Here is a 25554-nt window from a genome sequence, read left to right on the forward strand (position 1 = left end):
GCCTGTCCGGTATCATCCTGGCAGTCGTGACTTCCGAGACAAGCCGCCTGTGTGGGACGTAGTTTTCCCAGTAGAAAAAAAAATAAAGCTCACAAGAGGCATTCTTTTGTACGCTAATGAAAAAAAAGTAAATTTTCTAGGGCTAAACAAAAGTAGACTATTGTATCTCGTGCGTAACAGTACCCGCTTTTCACCTATTTGAGGCTCCTTTTGTAAGTGGATGTAGGGCAGAGTGAGACAGCAGACGTTTACGGAGCGAGGAAAAAGTCCACAATTGGAATTGCTGCAAGGGTGGATCGCTTTAGGTGCTGCCTTGCGGCAATGCATTGTGCGTTCGACGTTTGGAATTGCTTCGCCGGAACAGTTGCATGCCTGCCGGCAACCTTATTAAATTTTGAGTTAAAGGAAGAATTTCATCAATGTGTAAAAAGTCAGTTTTGTGCGCGCAAATGGACTGCGCAGTCTGCGATCCCGATTTTTGGACTTGCGTGCTTCACAACCCTGTCATGCAGGTGAATGCCGACAAACTCGTGAACACACTAAGAACGAACTAAGTATCAGGCAACTATTTCAGGCGTGGTTTATCATTTGGCGAATATCCGTGTCGTAGTGCGTGGCGAAAGAGCCGAAACGAAACGCCTACGCATCAGCTCCAGCATGCCGTAGTAAAAACATGTAAAATTTTATTGTATTAAATCATCGTTACAGTTCTGTGAACTGGGTAACAAGTGTAGATCGCGCAACGAACGCAACAGGCGTAACCAACTGTTAAAACGAAGTATAGTTAAAGGAATTATTCCCTCTAATGGCGGCCGTAGGGCGTCCCCTTGACCTTCGACGCCAGGACCACAGCGGAAGGTTCTTCGCGGCTGTTTGACAGCGTGATGAAGTGGAGGGCGTCAGGTCGACGGAAAGCCCGCACTTCGCGGAAGGATTCTGAAATGAAAAAAAAAAAAGACATCTAAAGTAATACGCAATGCAAGATCTCGGGGGTAGTGCAATTCAACTGAGTGCGATAAGATCCACGCGGTGACATGCTAGCAAGTACGCGCGTAAAGGTGCGTGTTTTTTTTAGCGCAAGAACCTGCAGAAAAACTGCATGAAAAAAATCACTAAACCAAACAAAAAAGTGAGCACGCTAGGTAGTTTTACCTCAAAGGCTTTTTCATATGCGGGCAGGTTAAGTTAACTTGGCTCAGTTACAACGTGAAAATCTTAAAACTAGCTTAACGGGAACAGGTGTACAACCGCGTAGGGATCACTGCAGTGCTGTCACACACACTTTGTCAATCTGCGAGCGCTAGCGTGACTAAAACGCGACAAAACAGCGTTTAGAAAAACATTGTAAAAATAAATCCAGAACTGCTTCAGCCGAATCACCGGCTCCGGAATGTCCGACGCGAATCATCCCCTTGGTCTTGGTGCAATCATACCGCGAAAACACTGCGGTCTTGCGAGACCGAAAACAAAAATAAAGGGCGGGAGGAGGGGATTGCCATACCGTCCACATGGAGAGAGTGTTGCTCAAGAAATCCGGAAGCGCCTTTCAAGGCGTAGACCTTGAGATTCTTTCCCGCTCCACTGGAGCGGACGAAGATTAGGCTCGTCCGGTCGTCCGGAGATGGCAGCCAGTTGATGGATTGCACGTCGCCGGCGAACAGCTTCTGAACCTCCAGCAACTCCTGGGGCTGCCCAGGTACGTAGCTGAACGGGAAAAGGGAGCGGATATGAAGCTATTCAGCACGAATTCCCGGTACAAGCATCAGTGCGACGAAATCGTGAAACTAACAAGTATCGTGATTGCGCTCCTAGACTCGCAGGGTGGCAAACTTGTAATCTCGCTCTGCAAAATTTTTAGTTGCACGTCTGCAAACGCAAATGCAATATGAAGCGAGAAACTGTACCCTAGTATTAAAAAAAAAAAAAAAAACACTGGCGTCACTTCATGCAGCGAAGCGCTCTATAGGTACAGTTTTTTTTTTTTTTATGTGGAAGAAAATTCTACTCGATCTAGCCAGCGTCTACAAGAGCGGCGCGCGGAGTGAAATAGCTGGCGAGTGTTGCACTTGCGGGTGAAATGCACATGCAAAGTTACAGCCTGCTATCTTTCATAGGAGCAATATATAAATTTAAGAGACCGCTGGTATCGCCTTGATACGCTTAAACCTGTAACATATCAAGTTGCGAGAGTTTTGCCAAGAGTGCGTGTGCGTGCATCGGCAGTAATTAATGCATTCAGTGTGGAAAAAAAAGCTAGTGCGCACTGCGGTAGGATGCACTCGTAAGCAGAAGATGACTGGGCGTCTGCCTTGCTGCGGGATTTCACAAGATTTCTCGGAAATCAGACGAAGGCCTATATGAGGTTTTCCCCGCTTGCGGCGCTACTCTGCTTACGAAGGCACGCTGCGTGCGTGTTCAAGCAGTTTACTTTATCACCAGTTAAGCTGTAAAAGGCCTGGAAAGCAACTAGCGTAATCAGCTGCACACGAGACGTCCGTATGAGAACAATGATCCCCACGTACTACCCGTGGACAAGCGACTGGGGGAGTAAGTAAGGTTATTGGAATGCGGTTAGAAATGTTGGACTGTGCTATAGAGAAGCTGAAGAGAACTGTTTCCGAGTGCATTTAACGTTGCAGTCAGAAGGGGCCGCGTGCGCAAACTAGCAATTACATCCGACCGACGCCACAGCTGAGCCGTGCAAGTTGATGTGGCACGGCCGTTGGTTCTTTTGACGTGACACCGAAATCGTTAACTAAATCGTGAAGAAAAGTTGATGGAGCTCCAATCAGCGCAGCTGCTTTCATTGCAGTCGCTGCTCTCATTGGTCATTCGCGATCACGTGATCAGATGCCAGCATCAATCGTCCCATCCAGGGTCAACTCGTTCGAGCAGCCGACGAGTCTCAGTGCGGCAGTGCATACGCAGCTGCTGGCCGGTCAGCTTGTTTTATCAACTACAGCTTCCGCTTTCAGCACAAAGCGATACTGAAACAAGGCACACATGATATCTCTGGGCCGCCCAGATTGCCGAGATGTTGCGCCTTGGGAAGAAGCAACAGGAGAGGATCTGGTAGAGCCTTTTCTGCGATCCCGAGCGGGAAGGCCAGACAGCAAACTAAGGGGTGTGCGAGTGCGTGGCAGTCTGAGCGACAAATTTGTTCAAATAAAGGACGCCACGCTGGGCAAGATAAGTGCCGTGCGAACTTATCGCTCGGGACCGAAGCCGGAATTTTCATCACTGGCGCCACCTACGACCCACGAAAAGTACGGTTCACAGTGAAGAAAAAAAGAAAAAGCCGACGTAGAATGCAGTGCTAAGCATTTTCGCTTATGCGCCATCTAAAAACGAATTCATCCGCCGTTACTCCAACAGCAGTGCAGCAACATGAACGGCTGAGTAAGCACAACATTACTCCATTGAGAAGATTAACCATAAAATGCAAATCTGCTTCTACTTTTTTTTTCTGCAGGCCAAAACGCTAGCCAGCGAAACTCTCTGAACGAGAATGAAGTCCAACCTTTTTTGGACTCCATCCGCTGCAAGTATTCGCGATCCGGTCTTATCGAGCGGCCCGTATAACTGCTTCTCACAGAAGAAAAGGGTGAGGGGAAGGAGCATGCGGGATCAGCGAGCGTAAGAGCGGATTTACAAAAGAAGCGCTTCCCAGCGTCTGAAGATTCCATGATCCGGCAATATCAGGCGACGTCATTTGCGCTGCCCTTATCAACGCAAGAAGGGTATTAAGAGTTAGAACCAGCCAGCTTCTTGCATCGCGAACGCATGTCGGGGGATATTTTCAGATAGCGGCAGTATTGCGAAGATGTCGTGCGACACTTTCAAGGTTTTCGCGAACCCTCATCCAAAGTACTTCTCAGTTTTCACCGACTAATAGTGCCATACTTTCCATAACCTGCGTATTGATCGCGATTTGACCGAAAAGTAGAGTACACCACACGCAGTGTTTGCACCGTCTTCGCCTTGATGACTCATTCGCCGTGGGGGACCATTTCTGGCAACACCACTTCCATGTTGCCGACGTGCCGCTCTCAGATTGCAGTACATTACCAGGTGCAGCGCATTAAGGCTGCGCTGACGCCTCACGAACATTGCCAGTTTCCAAATACTGTGCGAAAGTGCGTTAGCTCGATTTGATTTTATATGTCAAGGACCCCACCGTTTTCATTGCTTTGAAGCCGGTTTGACGTTATCGCACTGTTTAAGCATGCTTCCCTTTCGAGCGGCAGAGTAATACGCAAAAGACGAAGCTTCGATCGGTACAGTTTTTCGCAAATATGTTTAAGACGAACTGCGACAGTACGGGCACCAGTAGCTGCAAGAAAAAAAAAAAACTGGATGTGCAGCAGGAAGATGAAATTACTTTGAAGAGCATAATTAGGTGCAACAGAGCATCCTCCTGGCATTCGGAGGTGCTGGGTTCGATCCCCAGTGCCGCCGGGTACCCACCGGTTTTTTAGTGGGTACAAGAATCCCCCCGGCTTGGTGCTCTCCTCTTTGGTGAAATCCTTGGAAAAGGGCCTATTGGTCACCTCACACCTCCTCAATGAAAAGTGTATCCGCGAGGGACTGAAATCCGCCGTGTGCATTGAAAAGCCCATTGTGCCCCCCCCCCCCCCCTCTATCTTTTTTTTACAGGCTCACACTGGCGGGATTTGAATATCCAGGCTCTTCTCCCAAGCCATCGAATCCTGCGAAGCCGAACACGAGGTCAGGGAATGGCTTGTACCCAATTGAGGGAACCGGTGGTTACCCAGAGGACGCTGGGAATCGGGCCTCCACCTCCAGAAGCTGAGGCGGACGATCTACCTCGAAACCGAAGAAGACGCGAATTGAGACTGAAGTTCAGAAGATGTCACTTGCTTAAGAGAACAGCTCCTAATCGGGTCGTTGGAGAAAGAATGAAAAAAGGTACCTGTAGACGGACATGGGCGTGTCCGCGCCGGCCACTCTGCGCTGGCCAACGACCACGAGACAGGCATCACGGTGGCCCACGACGGCCAGAGAGCCGACGGAGACGGCAGCGACGCTGGCCAGCTTGTGAAGGCCCTGGCGTGACCACCGGTACGCGAAGACTCGGTCGAACTGACCGGACTGCTTGGCAGAGACGGCCAGCAGGACGGAGCCATCCTTTGGGCAGAGCTGTGCAGAGACCTGCGGAAGACGATTAACCTTTAAGGAAGACGACCAGTGGCGTGAGCTCGCCTTTGTTGAGCCGTTTGAGAACGTTAAAATTCCCATTGCAGAAGCATTACGATAGTTGTGGCGAAGTTAAAAACAATTAAAAATCGATGCGAAGTGCCAGGGCGACGCATGTCTAGCTTTGCAGTTGCAAACAGAAGGAAGGGAATTCAGGTATCCGCGCACATTGTACACAAATTCGAAAAGCGCAAGAAGAATATACGGGCGAACATGAAAACACCGGCTCACATGGAATTCCATGTTCACATTCATGGTTAGCGAGATGAGAAAAACTAAGACCCACCAACTCATCGAACTGTCCCGTTAGACTGGGGTGTATACAGGGCGATTCTTTGATTTTTACAGCTTCATAAAACAATGACGACATTGACATTGAAAAGTGGATGCTGCCTTCGCCGAGCGTAGGTCTTCGCGGACACAAGAACCATCAGTTATTAAGTTTATGCTGCGTGGTACAACTGCAGTCCTGAAAAAAAACTGGTTCTAGATTAATCGTATTGCAGACTTTTGCCCAAGTGCAGGCTTCAGGACCTTCTAAATTGCAGATATGCATCGATCAGCTCCCCAGTTTTTCCGCACTCCATTCCGAAACGGGGTTTAGCGTGCGCGGGAACTGGGCTCAGGCAGAGCAAATGATTGGTGCAAAACAAATGGGTTGATGAGTACCTCAAGACTTACTCCACTTCGGCAAGTTCGGCAAATCGGATTCGTTCAAAGCCAGTACAGTCGAGTTGGCGACTGCGATAGTCATGTGCAGCATAAAGTGAATAAATCCTAGGTAATAAAAAAAATTCGACTAATAAGACTCAGAACTGTCCCCCGAACACGGAACTCTGTGGAGGCGGGTTCCACGGGACCAAGAACGTCATTTTTTTGTAAAGCTCTTAACATTAAAAAGAATAAACCGGTATATAGACGAAAATACTGCGGGGAAAAGGTACTCGTCCTGCTATGTATGCAAAGAGCGCAGGCAAGCTGGCAGCATATTGTGCCAGTGGGAGCCTTTCTTTGACTGGGCGATATATCGTCTTACACTTCGCCGTTCAACACTGAACGGCTGTACGGCGGTGAAACAAATGAATGCTCGGAGCATTTCACAAGACGGCCACGCACTGAGACAGCGGCAGCACTGTACGTCATGCGCTTGGCCAACAAATGTTGCACAACTGGGTGACGCATATATTGCTCACGCATATGAGGGGCAGCCATGAAGAAAATAGTGTCGAAAACAAACGCTTGAAAGTTGCGAGAGACCTGGAAGAAGGTGACATTACCTCGTGGCTGTAATGAATCGGCAGGTCCTGGTGAATGACGAAACCCTTGGAAGGGTCTTCGACGCAAGTGATCTTCAAGAACCCGCCCGCGGATATCGCCAGACATCCCAGTGCCTCGTAGTTGAACGGAGACACGCTCTGCAGTGAATCCATTCTCAGCATCTGGTACCTATCGAGAAAGCTGGTCCGCTGATTCCAACTGAAGATTTCCACAGAGCTGTGGCCTGCACCTGAAGGAATGAAAAGGGTTAAAAAGAAGACTTGCTGGGGTGTGGCTAGCCGATTAGTTTGTTATCACTGTATTAGCTCGACGGAAGCGCGAAAATTTCGCACGACTGATCCGTTTTAAGAGAATATCGTAGACCATCGAAAAGTTCGCAGCAGGTCCAAGATGTAGGCTTGTAAGAAGGTAGTTATTCATGGCTAGAATCCACCCAAGCGCAGTGGTACAGCTACAAAGGAAAGCTATACAGCTTTCACAGCGACTACCGGGGTTGGAACCCGGCACCATCGCCTCAACGGAGCAGTCTGTCCTTATTGAGCTAACCAGGACGGCTAGCGTATGGTAGGGCAAGAGTGGAAACTGGTGGCCGAATGTTGGCGCAGGGAAAATTTCAACTACGAAGTTTGAAAATTGGTATAGCTTTCCTTTGTGTCCGTAGGACTACGCCTGGGTGGATGCTAATGAGTAATAGCAGCCAAGTCAAAACATTAGGGACATTTGGATGTGAACTTTAACGTCCCAAGGCGACACATGTACTATGAGGGATGCCGAAGGGCTCCGCAAAATAATTTCGGCCACTCGGGGAACTTTAGGGTGTACCGACATCGTGCAGTGCACGGGTGTCGCATTTTGCCTCCATCTAAACCGTGTTCTCGGGCTCAGCAGCCGGAGCCACTGCCCGAGCAGCCCGAGCCACTGAGCCACCGCGGCGGGTCACAATAAGGCAATACGGTTGCACGGTGGGGGAGGCAAGCGGTCAGATTCGGGCAAGTAGAACCATTAACGCCTAAGTCGGAAAGCGTAGCAGGCGAAGACTACAGTTAGAACTACAGTTATAAGGAGTAAAGGAGTGTACAGCTGATTGAAGAAGTGATTTGTACAAACCACGTAGCTTGGAACTTGTCGGTTCCCAGGCGCTACGATTTGAAGGGGCAGTGCAGATATGGATGGGGCCGTCGTGGACGGAGGAGGAGACTTACCCACAGTCCCTAGAATGGGTGCTTCATTTGAACAGGATGGTCCCGTGTTGAAGTTAGCAACAACGACATAATCAGAAGCGTGAGTGGCGAGGTGATGAAGTGATGAGCCTTGGGCAACCTGAATGTCCTGCACAGCGAAAAACGGAAATCAGTGTCGAGCCAACACTTAACTTTCGTGTTACGGTGCGTGCATTTACCAACACCGGCAACTGAAAACGCACACAAAATGCAGCACAGCGCAAGAAGTACGAATAGTGCAACGTGCCTTGAAACCATTGTTGGGAAATTCCGATTTGTTTTGTGCCAGCGAAGATGAAAGATTGCCTCGGAAAGAGTTGGTATAGTCTTCATTAAGGGGCGGAGGCTAATGTACGTATGACTCAAGCAGCAATGATACAGGTGAAGCTCTGCAGAGCGCGAGTACTACAGAAGCTTTCGAAGGGCATGTTCGCCGACAGTCTATAGTAAGAAAAAGATATTTCATTGGTTCATCGATGCATACACAGTTTTGCCGAACAGACTGCAGTCCGAAGCGCAAAAGTGAAACGGCCAGAGGAAATTTCGCGTTCGAAGTTATTCCACGCTCTACGTTGACCTGTATAGAAGCAAGGAACGTTTACAATGTACCGAGGCTTCAGTTTTTTTGCAATATACAAACCAGGTGTGCATCGTACAAACCCCGATGAACTTGTTGGCAATGTGGACGAGAGCAGGGAGCGATCTTTGCACTGGACGTTATACCAGTTGCGAGTGTATGTTCTGCAGGTGGCGGCATGATTGCGTACTATGTCCATCTCTTGCCGATGCTTATCGCAAAATCATTTTATTTATTGAGACATGATATCTTTTGGCATAAAGGAGCATTCGATTCGACGGCTGCACAGTGCACAACATTGCGTTCAAAAGCCTGCCTGCCTTGTTAATTTCGCACGCGTAGATGAACATGTAAACGGTGATAACAAGTTTGCCGCGTGCTACGTAGTACTCAGGTTTACATACTACAGCAAAAGAAATTGCTTTATTAAAGCACCGCAGGAATTGAATATGCAAGTAAACTGTGCAGCTTCAGAGAAGAGATCCGTTTATGACCCGTAAACGCTTTTGGAAAGCATGCGGACTTGCCTGTTGCAGTTGAAAGGCTTTAGTGTATGCTGCTTCAAGCCTAAAGGTTTTCAATATGCCGCAGGGTTGGTGATGAACAGCTGGCGAACTTATGAGGAAGATATCTGGAGATCCTCTCAGAGGCACGTAGAGTGCAGAGTGGGACGGACCCACAGTGAAGGCGAATTTTTGCTCGTAGTAGGCGAGAAGAACAGCTTGCTCTGTAAAGAGAAGCAGCCTTTGGTTAAAAGCTACACTATTGTGCCATAGGGTGAGCAAGTACCTTTGAACGCTGCGCTGAGTTGCTCGATTCGGCTGTTCTGGTGCCCGAGCCGACGGGAGAGTGCTTCAAGTTCGCCAGTGGACCTAATGCTCTGCTTCAGCTCTCGCAAGCTAACGTTACCAATGCTTCCGAGGGTATGAAGCGTGGCAACGCTGAATCCACCTGTGAATCGCTTTGGAGCGGTGATGGTGTTGTTCCTGCTCTTCAGCATCTGCAAAACCGCGTAAGTAAAAGGTGTAAGCTGGAATTGGCAAGCAATACGAATCAGATACCCACAGCCTGATGAACGAATTCGTGTATGTTGACGCCGTTGAGATAACCGCTGACGCGCAGGTCTTTCACAGATGCATCGGCGAGAACGGTCTTCTTTCCAGTTATGACTTGGTCTTTTGTCGTGAGCAGCAGTTCGCTGGCGGACACCGTGATACCATCCAGGGTACCTTGGATGCTATGGGAGGAGGCGATGTGAAGATTGAGATTACAAATGAGCTCAAGTAGAGACAGAATTGAGAGCAGCCATACTTTGCGTTCGCAGCGTGTACGTTTCGTAGCACTTTTGGTCCGCTGATCTTGTACTCCCGGCCGTCGTTGAAGACTGCGTTGCGCGCCCAGGCCGCGACGTCAACGCCTTGCAAACGCGCCGACTCCGGCATGGTCAGAGTGCCCGAGATGGTTGCGTTCCCCGTCACCGCCAATGGTCCAGAGACAACGTTGGTGCGAACCTTGGTGAAGACATCTTGTGGGAGTTGCACTCCGTTAATGTTCCCACGAACGGTCAAGTCGCCTGAGGCGTAGGAGTGGACAAAGAAGAGCAGGCATATGGTATATTGTTACAGTTTCGGAAAGACCTTCGGACAGAGGTCAATTAGTATAGTATACAAAATAGTATTAGGACTGAAACAAACGCTATCAAAGAGAGCTGTTCCTTTTAGCAGAGTGCATTGTGCGCTAAACGTAGAGTAAAGAAATCGACAGCAACGTGCATAACGCAAGAAAAAGGTGTAGGTCACTGCGCCAACATGTAGTCACTATCTTACCGGCAAACGTGACATTATGAAACTTGCACGATGAGGAGATCAGCTGATCCCCCATTGTCCTCAGTGCAGAGCTCACGAACAAGGGCAAGTTGATACCATTGACTAGTGGGGCCTCCACGCCGGCGCTGTGCAGAGAGCCTGAAACATTGAGACACAGAGGAGTAATCAAGACATGTAAAGAACGTCGGCTTAAACTTTCTTACCTTGAATGTGCGCGCTGTGCATTTTCAGCTTCGTTTCGACGATCTGTTCTCTGGTGGTGCTCATGTAGTGGTCTCGCAAATAGTCGAAGTTGAAACCGTTCAGTGTGCCTCTAAGCGTCACGGGCTAAGGAAACAAAGCGTTCAACAGAAGAATCCATAAGGCAAAGAAATGGAAATCTCGAGAATGTAAACGCAATAAGAAATGCTAAACTAAGCTCTTTGCTCGCTAATATACGTAGTGTTTGCGAAGAGTAAGCAAGCGACAGGGTTCGTTTGAGCCTTTTAGCGGAGCCCTTGTGGCATTCCCTTACGCTGTAGACCTCTGTGAAACAAAGAACCCTGGCGCTCACCTGTCGAGGAGATTTGGTCTTGAAAAAATGCTTAAAGGGCTTCACAGCACGGCTGAGAAGCAAAGCCCGTTGCGTGGTTACTTTTGGTAAAGACTGTACGTCTGTGTTATGATCACTGCATGCATGTAATTTGCCTGCAGCCTTTCAGAGTCTACTCTGAAACTTACCCCCTCAATAACAATGTTCCTGAACTTTTTGCTTCCTCGAAGCGTTGAGGCCGCGTTTGTCTTTGCGCAAGATGAATGCACCTGTCGTAAATCGATGCCATCGACGAGTCCGTCAATTTTAAGGCCACCACGGAACGTGACATCGCCGAGAACCGTCGTCGGGGCACCTATGATTTGGTAGCCGTGGACCCTCACCGCCTTCCTGCAGAGTTCCTCAACCTTTACCGAGTCCACGAGGCCACTGACCCACATGTCTCCATCGACGCTGAATCCCTTTTTCATGAACTTCCTACCCGTTACCGTGACGTTCTTAGAGGCATCTACGACTTCTTCGGACACATCAATGCCTTGAACAGTGCCAGTCACATGCACATCGGCCATGGAACCCAGGAATTCGAATCTGACTGGACCGGAAAACGTCGTCGACTCGTTTTTGAAGGCGGTCTTGCTGAAGAGTTCTTGTATGTTCACTTCGTTGATAGTGCCACGGACTACGAGTGGACCGAGGGTTTCCAGGCTGTTTTCGAAGACAATATCTCCGCTTACTACCTGGTCCACGCCTTGAAGCATCCAGTTGCTGATGTCCTCTTGAGAGACTCCATCCAGGAGAGATTCAAATGCAAAGCGTGGCGCTGTTACTGGGCTAGAGAATACTTTCTCTCCGGTGATGACTTGATTTCCCGTTAGCAGCACGGCGTCCAAATAAAGCTCGGCGAGCGAGACTCCCGAGAAGTTGCTAGTGCGGATGTGAGCGTGGCGCGGTACTGTCAAGTTGTTAGCGAAGATCTTGCGTCCAGAGACAACTTGCTGAGCTGTAAAGGAGTGCATTGCAGTCATTGACAGGTAGCAGCAACTGGAACATATAGGAAAGTCGCAAAGGCATTGAAGAGTTTTGTACGCATGGCAGAGTCCTCACCGGAATACAGCAGGGAGTCCTCCAGAAGTTCAGCAGCACGGATGCCGTTAATCCTGTTTCTTACCACAAAATTTGTAGCCGTCAATCCACCGTCAACTGTCAACGCTTCGAAATCTTTGGGAGCAGTGATGACGCAGTTTTCGTCGAGACGGCAAAGTTCTGCGATGCTCACACCGTTTATGGATTCTTCGACGACGAGGTTCTTGACGTGCAGATTCTTCCTGAATACTTTAGGGGCATGCACGACCTGCAAGGAATGCCGAAGAGAATGTAGTAATGACTGGCGGTGTATGGTAGAACGTGTGCAACGAACCTGATTGCCCTTCGTCAAGAGGGAGTCCCTCCAAACCCTTAGGTCGACTCCATTGACAAGTCCTTTAACGACGACGTCTCCGGCGAGGACGAGTTTGCTGAAGACCTTCTCGCCGTTAAGTACTTTAGGTCCGCGCCGCAGCACGAACGACGACGGTATGTGTAGTCCGTTGATGTCAGGGCAGGTGAGGTTTCTTATCTGCGGAGTACAGAATGAAGCCAACAAATGAGCACAAAAAAAAAAAGGCTCGGAAAAGGTCTCGCGGCATACCTGCACATTGTTGGCGAATACGACCCGCTTGAAATCAGGGAACACCGGGGCATCAAGGCGGAGAGCGTAACGATACAAGTCGTCCAATTTGCGATCGTTGACCAAGCCGGTAACCTTTACTTTGTCTTCGAACACAACTTTTCCCGTAAATGTCCATGTCCCTGAATAAAAAAGTAAAAATGGAAGCGTGTAAAACAGGGAACAAAAGCTGAATAACCAACATTATTACCGTTCATAACTGTAGTCCGCCGCCTGCGCAAGAATTCTGCCAGCTGCGATAAGTCCACGCCATCCACAAATCTACCAACGCCACTGTGTCCGTCCAGGTGTATAGCGTGGAAAGTCTTCCTCCCTGCGAACAAGAGCGCTCGTTCAACAGAAACTCAGTTTGCGTCCAACTAATTTACCTGTGATGCGTTGTACCGGAGTCTTAACCAGCATGTCAAGCTGACCTTTCCAGTCTGTAAAAGATGATTTTCTGGTCACTGGGGATATAACTATGGCATTGTTGATACGCACCAGAGGTTTCATCTGGAATGTGTCGAATCCCGTTGAGAGCGACGTTCACATGAAGCTCCCTAGCAGAACAGTCTGCAAGAAAAACCTTTTCAGCCGTGATCGTGACGTTCTGATTGATCAGAACAACGTCGGGGCCTGGTATCTGGAGCCCATTGACAGTTCCGCGCACGGCGACGTCGTTGAACTGGATGTTCGTGTACTCGTGGGGAGCTGAAACAATGTTGTCGAAGTGTTAAAAAACCGGTTACAGGGAGACCTGTGCGAAGATTAACTCTCAGAAGACACCGACACTTTCGATGAGTATCATGATGAAAAATGCAAGCGGGTCAAAGCCCCAGGCAAGATTCGACTATATGGGATTTCCTGTGAATGTGATCGGGAGGAAACTAGCTTATTCTGTAATGGTTACCTGTGACTGCTTGGTGCCCGTGGACCCACATGACCGTGCGCCAGAGGTCATGGAGGTTGACATTGTTGAACAGTGCAGACTGGCCGATCTGCAGAACGCCCTCTACAGCGACGTCGCGCACTATCTTACGCCCTCTTATGACGTGGTTCCCGTGACGAGTCAAAGCGTTCTGGTAGAACTTGTCGATGTTTATACCGTTGCACGATCCGGTGACCTGCGGAAAGCATTTATTTTTGCCACGTCTGATCTCATATGCACATACTAGATACAAGGTTTGGGTCGAGATCTCCCAGTTGAAAAAATAAGGGGGGGGGGGGGGGGCGGGGGGGGGGGGGCCGAAGAGTTCAGGTAAGAAATAAAGAAAACAGTGAAAACAGGTCCACTCAATCACACCCCGATTCTCTAATGACTGGTGCAATGCGAATGCGGCAAACGCTTGCACCAGTCAGTGGCACCATGCAATAATATCCAGGTCATGGTTCTCATGACAGGCTGGACTCATTCTTGTAGCATCAAGGGAAACGGAAAGGAGGCTTACGTGTAGCGCGTGAGCCGAAGCTTCGGTCATCGTCAGTTCCCCAGTCTGCACCTGGTCGCCTTCCGTGAGAAGGAGGTGCTGCGACGAGAAAGCGACTCCTCCCAGGTCCGCAGTCACGACATTGTTGAGGGCATGAACTGGTCTCGCGAAGCGAATGTTCCCGCTCAGGACATGACTTCCCGTTACGGTGACCAGGTTGGAGACGTTCAGTCCGTTCACGGGTCCGTCGACCTGCAAGCTCTGGACGCTGAGGTGCTCAAATGACATGGGCACGTTGGGGAACTGAGGCGCGTTCGTGAAGAAGAGGCGGCCGGGAAGGTTGGCGACGTCTTCCTTGTTCAGATAGAGCGTCTCAAGTTGGGCAAGTTTGCAACCGTGCGCCGGACAGTCGAGTGTGAGGTGCTCGAAATGGTAGTCACCTGCGTGACACGGAAGGATCGCCTTTGTGGATTGGTTTCTTAACTAATAAAAACTACTCAACAAAACTGATCTGGCTCCACAGGGACCGCGAGCAACAAAATGAATTGCAGTTAATTTTAGAACCAGGTGAGCATCAGGCAATTGCCATTCCAGTTGCAGATAACGAAGGAAGAAAAATCACTACGTCTGTGGCGTTGTCGCAGTATTTCAATGTTGGAGCATTCCCTTAGGAACATGACGGCGTAGAACCGGTGCGTCTTGTGTGCGTATATAGAATGGAAATTGGCGCGGCTTCAGAGGACCAACGAAAACAGGCTTGCCATACAGATGCCGACATTTCGTTGCAGCACATACTGCGGCTGTCAGGCTGTCAACCAAGCACAACACCCGAAGTAATGATTAAAACTAGACAGATTAAATGGTGCTCTTCAAGATAGATTTCACGCGTCATTATAATAAAAGTTTATGATCAGCTACAATAACGTTGAACTTGCCAGTCAGGGCTTGGTCTCCAGACAGCTTCAGAGCATCGTCAAGTTCAGTCAGCATGCTGCGAAGAGTGTCCTTCATTCCGTTAAGTTCTGTTTGCAGCTTTTCGAGCTCTTCCAAATCCTTGACGCTGTAGCTCTCGCCAGAGGCTATTTCTTCAAACTGCAAGAGGTACGAAAGATTGCGTCAGCAGACAACCTTAGGGAGCCTAGGCTTCCTATCCAACTTCACTGAATGGCGTATGCAGTGCTGCCAAAGCGGCATGCCCCCGTTATGGAATAATGCGGTTTAGTGACAATTCGAAAGAATTCAGATATCTCCGAACTCTGATAATTCTTGAAGGTCGTCTGCCATTAAGCTCAGCGATCATTTTGTTAGCGCAGGAAAACACTAACCGACAGGAGCCAAAACTCTTCAGGTTATGGCGATGAAAAGAGGGAACTTTTATCCGGCAGTTCTATAGTACCTGTGCAGAATGTGTGGTTTACAGTGAAGGCAGGGATATACTTTGTAGACGAGGTTGCGGTTCAGCCATCTAGGGGGTGGGGGGGGGGGGGGGGGGGGGGCATTTTATGCAATGGCGGCAGTTGAACTGGTTGCGCACCTAGGTAGCGAATGCCTATGGCTTTGAGAGGTAAGAGCTGTAGATCCCGCAGCAGTGAGTTCAAAAGCAGGAAGAAGATCAGAGACCGCTACTTCATGTAATTCACCGTCATCCTATGTACAGGGGAAAAGTTGACGGAGAAGGCTTAGGAGAGGTAGGACATGTCCTTACTTTGCATGCAAATATTCGAGACATGAAAATCACGCTGTTAGGAACGCAAGGAGCACATTACTCCCAATGTGTAACGTTAATTCTTGAGGTATGCAAGGAAGATGTTCCTCCTGCAGCATGTTACAGAACTGACTGTTTCGAACTGCGGGCCTTTTCGTGTTTGGGAGGGTTTCCTGCTCATCACAGGTCCGCAGAATTCTCGTGCAATCAATGTGACAGAAGTATGAAGGATGAATGCCAGAACAAGAAAAAACAACATGCTAAGGAGTTTGAAGTACTCCACCGGAGTCGTTTATGAAAATCCGTTGACCTGCAGGAAGGCCTATAGGCCAAACATGGCATTATCGACAGCGCACTGGAACATTTCCTGTGATAAAGAGTAAAGGAGGGACACATTTATCGAAGCATATGTCCACTGCACAAGGTGTAAGCCATGATAACACGAGATGAGAATTCCACCAGAAGATATGACCCAAAACACGAGAGCTTATCACCTAAATAGCGCCACAAACGTATCAGACGCATCCGCTGCTTCTTAGGCCTGAAATAATGGTCCTCGAGCGGATAGTGTAACACTGCGTTAATTTTGGCATCTGTTTCGGCACACGCGTTGTTTCATATCTTATCGCCTGGCTCACAAATAGAGCCATATGAAAGATAGCGCTTATTTCAACTGTGACTTTTCCACTGTTTGTCCCGGCAGTGCGCGTCGCACTTTGTAAGCTTCATATCGGGCTCCCAAATGCTTAGCGTGAAAAAAGATTTGTCCACACATTGTCAAATGGCGGCTTGCCTTATAAAAATGGTCCATAGTGCAGAATTCTTATAGAGCATTGCCGTCCTATAGATATTCCCTTTTGTCTGTTCATAGTCTGTAGACTGCATACCGCGTTTGTATTTCCTATACACTACTCTATAGGATTTGTCTATAGACAGTCTATAGACTTTATAAAAATTTTGTTAGGGTAAGACTCGCCTGCTGAGCCCGGATGGCCTCCTGGACGTGCAGGTCCTGGAAGACGACCTCGCCCGGGATGCGTATGGTCTCGGTTCGGTCGGTGTAGTAGACCTGGTCCAGTTGCGAGACCAGCGTCTGGGCAGACTCCTCTGTGGCCAACTGCGAGGACTCCTGGCACCAGCGCAGGCTGTCGTCGTACCAGCGCTGGATCTGGTTGTCGTGGTAGAAGTCCACCTTGTACGCCCCGGGACCCTCGGTCGAAGGGTTAGATACAGCTGATTGAGGAGAGGGAGAGAGACAACTATGAACGAGTAACGAGAGTGGTACCACACGAAAGAAGGAAAACAAAGCTTGCGGACACGTCTACGAAAATTTAATGCAAGATGTCGATGCGCCAGGAGTAGATGAACGTATACCGGCCATCAAATGTGAAAAAAAAAGACAAAGAACTGAATTAATGAATGTAAAAAGTTTAGAACGCAAGGGCCTTATTTAGACCCGCTCTGGAAGGCGTTCTCTATTAAGAATAAACATTTGCTTTAAGAGTGGATAAACATTTCCTTGAGTTGCGTCTCGTTTAAAAAAAAAAGAAATGGTCGCTTTTGTTTTGCTCCGTAGCTTTGCAAAGGTTTGCTGGACCCAGGGGCGGATTTATGGGCACTCCTCGAGTGGGAGGCGAACCCATTGAAAACACACATTTCTTAGACTTTTTGGTTAAAGAAAAAGCTCAGCACGATTTTGCTATAGCAAGATGTCTCATTCGCCCACAAATCCGCCCCTAGCTGAAACTACATGCTTGACAAAAGCACGAAGGTTTAGCTGTTCCTGCATTAAAAGTCTTAACATAAACGTATTTGTTCTCGTGTCGTAAAAAAGGATAGTACGTGCATCAAAATTAAATGCGCCAGCAGTGGGTGGTTCCACGACCTAGCAAGGCCAGGCAGCCGAAAGTTGGCAGCAGGTCAAGACGCGTGCCGCTAAAACATCGAAATTCAGAATTAGTGTCGAAAAACCAGACTACAGCCTTTAGCAAAGGCGAGCCATTATCAATGCCTACGAAGCAGCTGGTAGGCTATCTGCATAGAATACGGAATTAAACGAACAGCACGCGCCGTGGCATACCCAGCGGCCCATAGAACAGCAGCAGCAGCTGCTGGGTCAAAAATAGTACGGAGAGCGTTTTGCATCAGTAATGATGTTCGAGATATGCAGAACATTTACATGCATAGAAGACGCTAAACACGATCTCCTGACAGATGGCGATACAGCAATCATTAAGTAGAGGCAGTTAGTTATCAGCCCAGGTGTTCCCAACGGCGTAAAAACCGATAACCGATAACAGGGACGCTTTAGTGGAGGGCTGGCAATCATTCAGACATGGACTTAACATAGATCGAAATATCGGTGTTTTAGCATTTCACCTTGATGGAACTGCGTTACGCCAGACCCGGTGCATATTATGTCGCGGTCGAGAACTCGGCAGCTGATCGCGATAGTTGCCCAGACGCCACGGCGGTTACAGACGTCTCCATGCGATGGACAGCGATTCATCTGCAGTTTCGGTGTTGGGTGTCGCTGCTAACGTTTTGGAGAAGTGAAGTATAAGACAGCCAGCCGCGTAGTATTCAGAACACTGCGATTCCCAATTAGATACCTCATTACAGAGTTAGTGGTGGCGTGCAAGGGGCAGAGGGCGCTATTCTACATTCCAAAACCGTCTATATGAAGGTCTTATCACTGATCATGGCCCTCAGACTTTCGTCATGCCGTTCATCGTTAGTGCATGACCTGGCGACTGCAGTAAGTCGCAGCTTGTCTGCAAAGTCGACCAATCAATTTCCACAGAGCAGAATTTATAAGCGCTCCTAACTAGAAAGAAGAGAGGTACGTCCGCGGAGACTTGTTGACTTGCGCGTCACGTCTGCAATCGTGCATAGAACGAGCCGTGTCCGAGTGAGCTCGATGTATGCCCGAAGCGGTCGTAAGATATGCATGCATGAGAGACCAACGCACCGAGCAGCAGGTCCCTGGAATGGTGCAGCAGGTAGAAGGTCAGATCGTGCACGCCGGGTCCCATCGTGGACTGGGTGTGCTGCACTTCGGCCAGGACGAAGTGCCAGCCGTTGTACTGGTAGAGGTGCACCGGCTCGTACAGGCTGCCCACGGCGAGCAGGAATTCGCCGCCGGCGCCTTCGTACGCGGCGATCTTGGTCGCCCCCGTGGTGTGCAGGCACTGGAAGGGCACGAACTTGCCGTCCACGTACTTGTAGATCACCGAGTTGACGGCGTAGTTGCGGTGCTCGTCGTCTGCATGTGTGGGTGCGGTGCACGGGGCAAGCTTACTCCGGTCTCTGTTGTATCGTCGGGTTAGAAACCCAAGCCGAAGTGCACAAATGTCTAAAGGTCAGCTATATGGTTGTGAAACCTGCTAGCTTGGGAAACAAGTACTTGCGGCGCCCTGCAGCCTTTCCTTCATCACAAGAGCAAAGTTCCGAGCTAGTTAGTAATGCATTTAAAAGAAGAAACAGCGCGATGAAACACGGACACACGAAGGAACGACACACACGAGCGCTGTGTGTGTCGCTCGCGTGTGTGTCGTTTCTTTATGTGTCCGTGTTTCGTCGCGCTCTTTCTTCCTTTAAATTTCCTTTATCAAGCAGATATTATGAATTTAGAGGAGGTCATTTGTACGCCGCTGGTGGCATGGCAATTCGCTGGCCTCCAGGGTTCGCGTTGTCAGAACACCAGTTTTGTTTTTGTTTTATACAGATGCGGAGTTTCATCGAAACTATCTGCAAGTACATGCAATGAGCAGGAATGTGCTCTCTGTCAAGTTGGAAGTGGTAAGTGAGCGCGTCAGTATGTTGAAAATAAGGGCATATATTTTTTACAAGACTTCATGTCAGGCTTGAAGCACTTGATAATGAAAAAGAAGATTTCAAGCCACCTAAGTTCAGCCGTTTGATTTACTCCCGCATTTCGGAGAGGCTGTTGAAAGTGAAATACGAAGACATGCAATACATTGTGGGGTATGTGTGCCGAGGTGCGGGGGAGTAAAGCCGCAGCATGATGGTCACGGTTTTGAGGCATGTAACCTAATCCCGCAAACTCGAGTTTTAATTCCTAAGCTAAAGTGCAGCAGTGCCCATTTTTACCAATATGGTTGAGACGAGCAAGAGTAAGAATAACTTTAGAACTGGTGGACAGGCAAGCTGCCAAGTCTTCAAGAGCCTGATCTGGCTAGTGAGCAATTCGTAGCCAAACTTACTGCGCGAACATAAGACATGTGGCACAATACGAAATATGGACCGCGACAGCCCGAAGTAATCTAAAGCACGACTCACATTGCTCATACTGATTAGCGATGGCCAAGAAGAACTCTTTAGTCGAAGAGTCCGGTCCCAAGGTGAAGAACTCCGCGTCCATGGCGGCGTACGTTGGAATCTGCTGCAGCGTCTTCCAGCTGTTGCGGGACAGGTCGTACTTGTAGATGACCGTGCTCACTTTGGCGGTGTCCTTGGAGAAGCGCTTGTTGACCACGGCCAGGAAGTCGAGGTTGTGAATGGAGAACGGCTCGAGGTCGCACACCACCCTGCTTTCCACTTGGGCGTACTTGTCGAAATAGGTTGCTGGAAACAAACGAGCCCAGGTGTGACCACAGGAAATTACTAGTACATTACAACATGCCTTAGGGTTTGGTTTATGGGGTTTAACGTCCCAAAGCGACTAAGGCTATGAGAGACGCCGTAGTGGAGGGCTCCGGAAATTTTGACCACCTGGGGTTCTTTAACGTGCACCGACATCGCACAATACACGGGCCTCTAGAATTTCTCCTCCAGAGAAATTCAACCACAGGCCAGGATCGAACCCGCGTCTTTCGGGTCAGCATCCGAGCACCATAGCCACTGAGCCACCGCGGCGGCCAACAAGCCTTATCGCTAAATAAGTTGCAAGGTGCCATGATGCAGCTTGGCATGAAAGCCGTCGCAGGTTCCGAAGCCAGAGTATACTGCCAGAGGCTCCGAAATGCAAAAAGCAAGTATGGATGTGGGGAGGAGATAACGCTTCTTTGAAAGGACTACTAAGAAGTTAAGACTAATTTATGAAAATAAACTGCATGCACCATACCTCTCCAACTATAGAGGGAAGTGAACATCTCTTTCCCAGAATTAGCCAAAGCAAGGTTGTACTCTCCGTTGGATTTCCTGCGTGTACGCAAACACAGGCACAAGATTTAAGTTAGCAGATAAAGTAGGCCGTGCTGAAAGTGGCTAATGCACTGACATTTGCCAGAAGGCCACAGAGGTCGGAGACGCGCTGTTGATGGTATGGTCAATGTAGATTTTCCGCGTGTCCTTGTCAAAGAACTGCAACTCTGCCCCGTTTTGAAGTCCAGCGTCGGCGGCCACAATGTATAGCTTGTTGTTGAAGGTGAAGCCCACAATATTTCTGGGATCAACGCATTCCGTGAATGCAATGGGGTTCCATTTGTTTCCCTGCAACAATCAATTCATTAGAAAAAAAAAAAGTACGGCCGATACACCGACAGCGCATGCTTACCGTTAGTGTTCCCACCGTCAGTCTGGGCCGTATGTCCCTCGATCCAGCAGAAACGCAAACCACGTAGAGTTCGCCCGCATATGGTACGAAACTAACGTACAGCTGCCGCTCGCACAGATCCGAGAAGGGTGAAAGACGCTGGAGGCGATGGACTCCTGCATGTTCAGCACGATGTGGTTAGTCATAATGCCGAGCTCACAACAAAACCTAACGTAGCAGAATGTCTGCCCGAGACAGTCACTGGCTGTTGATAATTATTAGGCGAGAGCAAGGTGAATAAAAAGTGTCAACTTTTAATAAGCCAGGGAAGAGTTCGAAACGGACATGCGCTGACTGCAAGGAAGCAAATGTCGCCGGCGCATGGAAACTGTGGCTCAGCCACAAACTTCAATGATCCGAAAGCCTGGTTGTCTTTCATCGCTATACTGGTGTCCCGTTTCACACGCTCTGTGCGCCGCATACGCTTGCCAACTAGCTCGAACTACCACCATAGAGCCGAGGCTGTACTTCAGCGTTCAATAAGACCGCCCGCCGTGCATTTTAAGCAGCACTCGCTAGATGGCGACAGTCATCCAGCTCACGTGCTTTTTACCTGGTCAACATGGCTGCGCCCTGTCAGCGGACGTGGATCCCGCAGCAGAGTTGTTTTCGAGAGTCTCGCGAGGAAGCAGTCGCCTACTGAACTTAAACCAACGATGGAGCCGCCAAATTTAAGCGAGAACTTTAATCTGCAGCTCGCGGAGGTCGAAATGCTGTCTAGCATGTACCCTCGAAGTGATGAATTCAAACTTTTGACCGCACATGCGGTTAGTGAATTCAGAGATTTTTTGGACGGAAAATGCGACGTGGTGTTGTCCTCCTTGGATTTGAACTTCACAATTAGAACGGAAGCGGTGAGTGTGACGCCCCGTTTATGCGACGCGAATCAATGAATGCATCATTTCTTCACTCGTAGGGTACGGTAGACTTGGACGTTCATTTGCCGCACAGCTACCCTTCAACGCCCCCGGAAATCACGCTGAGAGCCGACTGCCTCGACAGGGCCACGCATGCCGCCCTGACAAAAGAAGCCTGCGAATTTCTTGCTTCACAACCTCCTGGATCCTTAATAGTCAATGACGCAGTGGAATGGATCAGAGAGAACTTCCCGAGATTCTGCACGGCTCCAGTCGTCAAAGAGGCCGCACAAAATGGTCTGCGTTTGTTTACAAGATTGTGGATAGTCAGGTAAGTTCACTCAATTGCATGCGGCAAACTATGCTTGCTAAAAGACTTCAGCGATTCGAATTTAGGTTTCGTTGCGCGCGAAACTGCGTGCAGTCGTACTCGAACTTGCTTTCGTCGCCTTTCAGTCACCACATTTACAACAAAGACAAAAGACGACTCATCCTGGAATTGGGAAAGGAGGGCAAGTTGACAGGATTCTGCCTTCCCGGAAAACCGGGAATCATCTGCTTCGAGGGTCTGTCAGAGGAGTGCCTAAGTGCCTGGTCGACGATAAAGAACCTTACGTGGAAAAGGATAGGCCTCAAGCACCAAGAAGACTTCGAATTAGGGGACAGCCAAGATGTGGACAGCCTTAGGAAATTCGGGAAGGTTTCCGAGATCGCATTCAACACCAAGCAGAATGCTAGTAGGGACCATCACATGGACATGGGCGAATTCGCAAAGTTCCTGAGTGAACACGGCTGTACAGATGTGTTCGAACTGCTGTTTGGAATTGAAGCGAAAATAAACAGCTGACGGCGTTCATTTCCGGCGTACTTGCGGTCAACGGTCACAGGATTGGTCTCGTCAGAATGTATCCAATAAATGTTATGTTGTTAGAAAGCAGTGTGGATTGTTACTTGATTTATTGTTCAAAATAATGCAACCCCTGAAGGAAGGATTTTAACTGTCGGGCTCTCTAAAGAGTAAGCGTCATTAGGCACGGGGACATTTGGTCGACATGCAACTGAGGGTGAAAGCTTTAATAGCATGAAGAATTGAAAGGTGTGCTGGAGCTACACATGTTAGGCCGGCTTTATATATACACTGCTTACTACGGAAGAGGGGAGTGAGAAATTTTGAGAATACGAAACAAAGTGCAAGCAGCAGACACAACGCGTTTATTTCACATCGGTAATGATTGAGAGACTGGCGTTCAGGCACTACGTCACACGCACACAACCTTTCCGAAAGGCCTGTAACGATGTACGATAGCGATAACGCCGTCCTCACGCCGACACTTAATGCGCTTCTTGCAACCGTGGTATTTCGCCTCATCTTGAACAACAAGCCTGATAGTCCAAAACATGGCCGTCATTGCGCGCAACTTACCGAGGCTGTCCTTGATTGAAACGTCGAGTGATGTGCTGCGCTTGCCTCGTCTTTGACCCGAATCGCTGGGCAGGTTGTGCGCTGCTAAAATGGAGTCCAGCAGATCCTGAACCGCTTGGTCATACGTGTGTAGGTATGTGGACACTGCGGGCAGAAAAAAAAATGTTTTCAGTTCAAGCGCACTGGGCTGGAAGACAGGGCTCGATTGTCGCATTAGGCATGGCACACCTTAACTGCAGGCTTCACGGTGTGTGCTAAGAGATTTCTGGCTGAAATTCACAAATTTTAATTGGCGTGTAACCCGTCGGAATGCTACCCTGCGGAAGAGGCAGATATTGTGTGAAACGAAAATAAAAGAAGAAAATGTGAATGCAGCATTTCAAGCGAGATTGCAGAAATTTCGAAAAAAAAAACCTTGTGTATAGGTAAACAAAAGGTTCAGTGCACAAGGGCAGGGGTGGTGGTGGTGTGTTAATGTGCAGGCGGGATTAGCTTTATAATGACCTGTACCAGTTCCTGCGCTTGAGTCACCGCTTAATGATTTTGTCTACCACTGTTCCACAAGGCCAGTGTGGCCTTACAACGTCACCAGTGATTTGCGACGAAACAGCGAAAGTGATGCATCACTAGTTAGCTGCCTAGCAAAGTCCTCGTCCTTTCGGCAGAGCCACTGAAGGGCAGGGAAGAGCCCTAATGTACGTACACTTCATTGTCAGTACGTGGCACTTTGGAATATTCTCGTATGTGCGCTGGCCATTGCAGAAACGTCCTCCACAACTTTAAGAATATGGTTCTGTAATTGCAAAATACATTGCGACTAATACTGCAATAGTTTGTTGATCAGGAGACACGTTACGCGCTTTCATAAGGGAGCACTTTCCATTCGACGTCGTTGCACACTATCGCCACAAAACCAGAACAGAATAATCGAAATTGACATGAGTCGTATCCTGGTACCGGCAAGACAGAGGTAATGTGCTCATTTAAATGCACTACAGTTATGTGCCAGGAAGCAACGAGTATACGGGGAGGGACTGCCGTCTCACACACATCGAACGTCGCTCGCGGGACTTGAAAAGCGGTGTTTTTCGGTTTGGAGATTCTTAGAGACACTGCCGTGAAAGCGTGCTGCAACTCATCAGCACCCCGACTACACCCACTGCAGAACAAAGGCCTCTCATCTCTCACCGATTATAACACCTAAAAGTAGGGCCGAATGCGCCGTCTGCGCATACGCATCGCTTGTTTCTGTGCAATCCGCTGCCTTCGCAAGTCTGGGAAGTCTGGACAGGTGGGCCGGCGAACAAGAAATACAAAGGAAAGGGGGAAGCTACACTAAGCACGCAGTCTCTCGCCGTAAACAAGCGGCGACAGCATATCCTTGCAAACGGCCAGCATTTTCTCAGACACGTCCATCGCGTCGTCAAGCCCGCCAACTCCCTCTCACCGGTCTTGTTGAGTGGGGTTTCCGGTGCGGCCACCGTCGTCCGCAGTCCGGGAATGGCGTCCGTCAGCAGCCGCGTCCAGGAGGCGTGGGCCAGGGTGGCTGCCATTAGCATCAGGGCGGCGGCGGTCAAGGACCGGCCCAACGGAAACGCCATCTGCAAGAGGCAGCGTAGCAGTAGACTTCGCGATGGCGGGCAGGAAGTATTTATACTCGCATCATCATTACGAAGTAAATGTGATGCTGTTCTGCAGCAAACGAACGCGGCAACGCGTGTAGGCGGAGTATGCCGACTAACGCCCGAACCCGTCGCGGATCAAGCAAAGCTGGGCGTGTCAAAGAGCTTATGGTCAATGCCTAAGCAAAGTACGCCACACAATCTCCACCGGCAATCGCACGATTGACAAGAGAACACACTATGATTTTACAAACAGTGGCAAATAGGTTGGATGCAGAGTATCGTCATCAGGCTTTGCTTGGAGATCTTAACCCCCACCGCTCAACACAAGCGCAAGGAAGCTGAGGTTGGCCCGATTGAACGATACTCTGTTCGCGGTTAGAGTACAGTTAAAGGGATATGATGCCTACAACAGAACCGAATTTTGTACGGCTTAGGTGTGCTAAAACTCAACAGTGAGGAAGCTATCGCTCTCAAGTCCCGAAAAAAAAGGGGGGGGGGGGGCTGAACACGGTCCATACCTTGCGTCCAGTGGCGCGCGTCTGTCGCGCACGCGGCTTGCCCTAGCAATATATAACTTCGTTGCGCAGCTTGGCCTCACATCATTG

The 25554-nt window shown here is 49.2% G+C and overlaps 2 protein-coding genes across 2 annotated transcripts; one reads left to right on the forward strand and one right to left on the reverse strand.

Moving 5' to 3' along the window:
* Positions 1–676: 676 nt before the first annotated feature.
* LOC149372227 (uncharacterized) lies at positions 677–24925 on the reverse strand. The gene is made up of 29 exons (XM_089566654.1): positions 24772–24925; positions 23325–23468; positions 21006–21160; positions 20730–20941; positions 20574–20650; positions 19790–20074; positions 18459–18752; positions 16464–16720; positions 14718–14874; positions 13804–14222; positions 13266–13479; positions 12857–13066; positions 12745–12798; positions 12567–12689; positions 12338–12498; positions 12068–12265; positions 11755–12001; positions 10839–11650; positions 10322–10445; positions 10119–10256; positions 9604–9865; positions 9358–9529; positions 9082–9292; positions 8820–9019; positions 7698–7824; positions 6495–6724; positions 4934–5172; positions 1502–1704; positions 677–936 (listed from the first exon to the last, which is right to left on the reverse strand). Exons 1-29 carry the CDS (start codon positions 24923–24925, stop codon positions 803–805), a joined length of 6213 nt encoding a protein of 2070 aa, XP_089422780.1. The 3' UTR covers positions 677–802.
* Positions 21461–22839, forward strand: LOC149372228 (RWD domain-containing protein 2B). Its single transcript, XM_089585995.1, has 3 exons — positions 21461–21898; positions 21961–22232; positions 22358–22839. Exons 1-3 carry the CDS (start codon positions 21701–21703, stop codon positions 22746–22748), a joined length of 861 nt encoding a protein of 286 aa, XP_089442121.1. The 5' UTR covers positions 21461–21700; the 3' UTR covers positions 22749–22839.
* Positions 24926–25554: the final 629 nt, after the last annotated feature.

The sequence above is a fragment of the Amblyomma mixtum genome, chromosome 1 (genome assembly GCF_055824585.1).
Source record: "Amblyomma mixtum isolate Tamu chromosome 1, ASM5582458v1, whole genome shotgun sequence".
Taxonomy (NCBI): domain Eukaryota; kingdom Metazoa; phylum Arthropoda; class Arachnida; order Ixodida; family Ixodidae; genus Amblyomma; species Amblyomma mixtum.

Bases quoted from the DNA above. Each gene is read 5' to 3' on its own strand.
- LOC149372227 (XM_089566654.1), bottom strand. From the start codon at position 24,925: ATGGCGTTTCCGTTGGGCCGGTCCTTGACCGCCGCCGCCCTGATGCTA. The intron at 11,651-11,754 runs GTGAGGACTCTG...ACTCCTTTACAG, and splicing joins GGACTCCCTGCTGTATTCCG to CTCAGCAAGTTGTCTCTGGA. The intron at 9,866-10,118 runs GTAAGATAGTGA...CCTACGCCTCAG, and splicing joins TCATAATGTCACGTTTGCCG to GCGACTTGACCGTTCGTGGG.
- LOC149372228 (XM_089585995.1), top strand. From the start codon at position 21,701: ATGGAGCCGCCAAATTTAAGCGAGAACTTTAATCTGCAGCTCGCGGAG. The intron at 21,899-21,960 runs GTGAGTGTGACG...CTTCACTCGTAG, and splicing joins TCACAATTAGAACGGAAGCG to GGTACGGTAGACTTGGACGT. The intron at 22,233-22,357 runs GTAAGTTCACTC...GTCGCCTTTCAG, and splicing joins ACAAGATTGTGGATAGTCAG to TCACCACATTTACAACAAAG.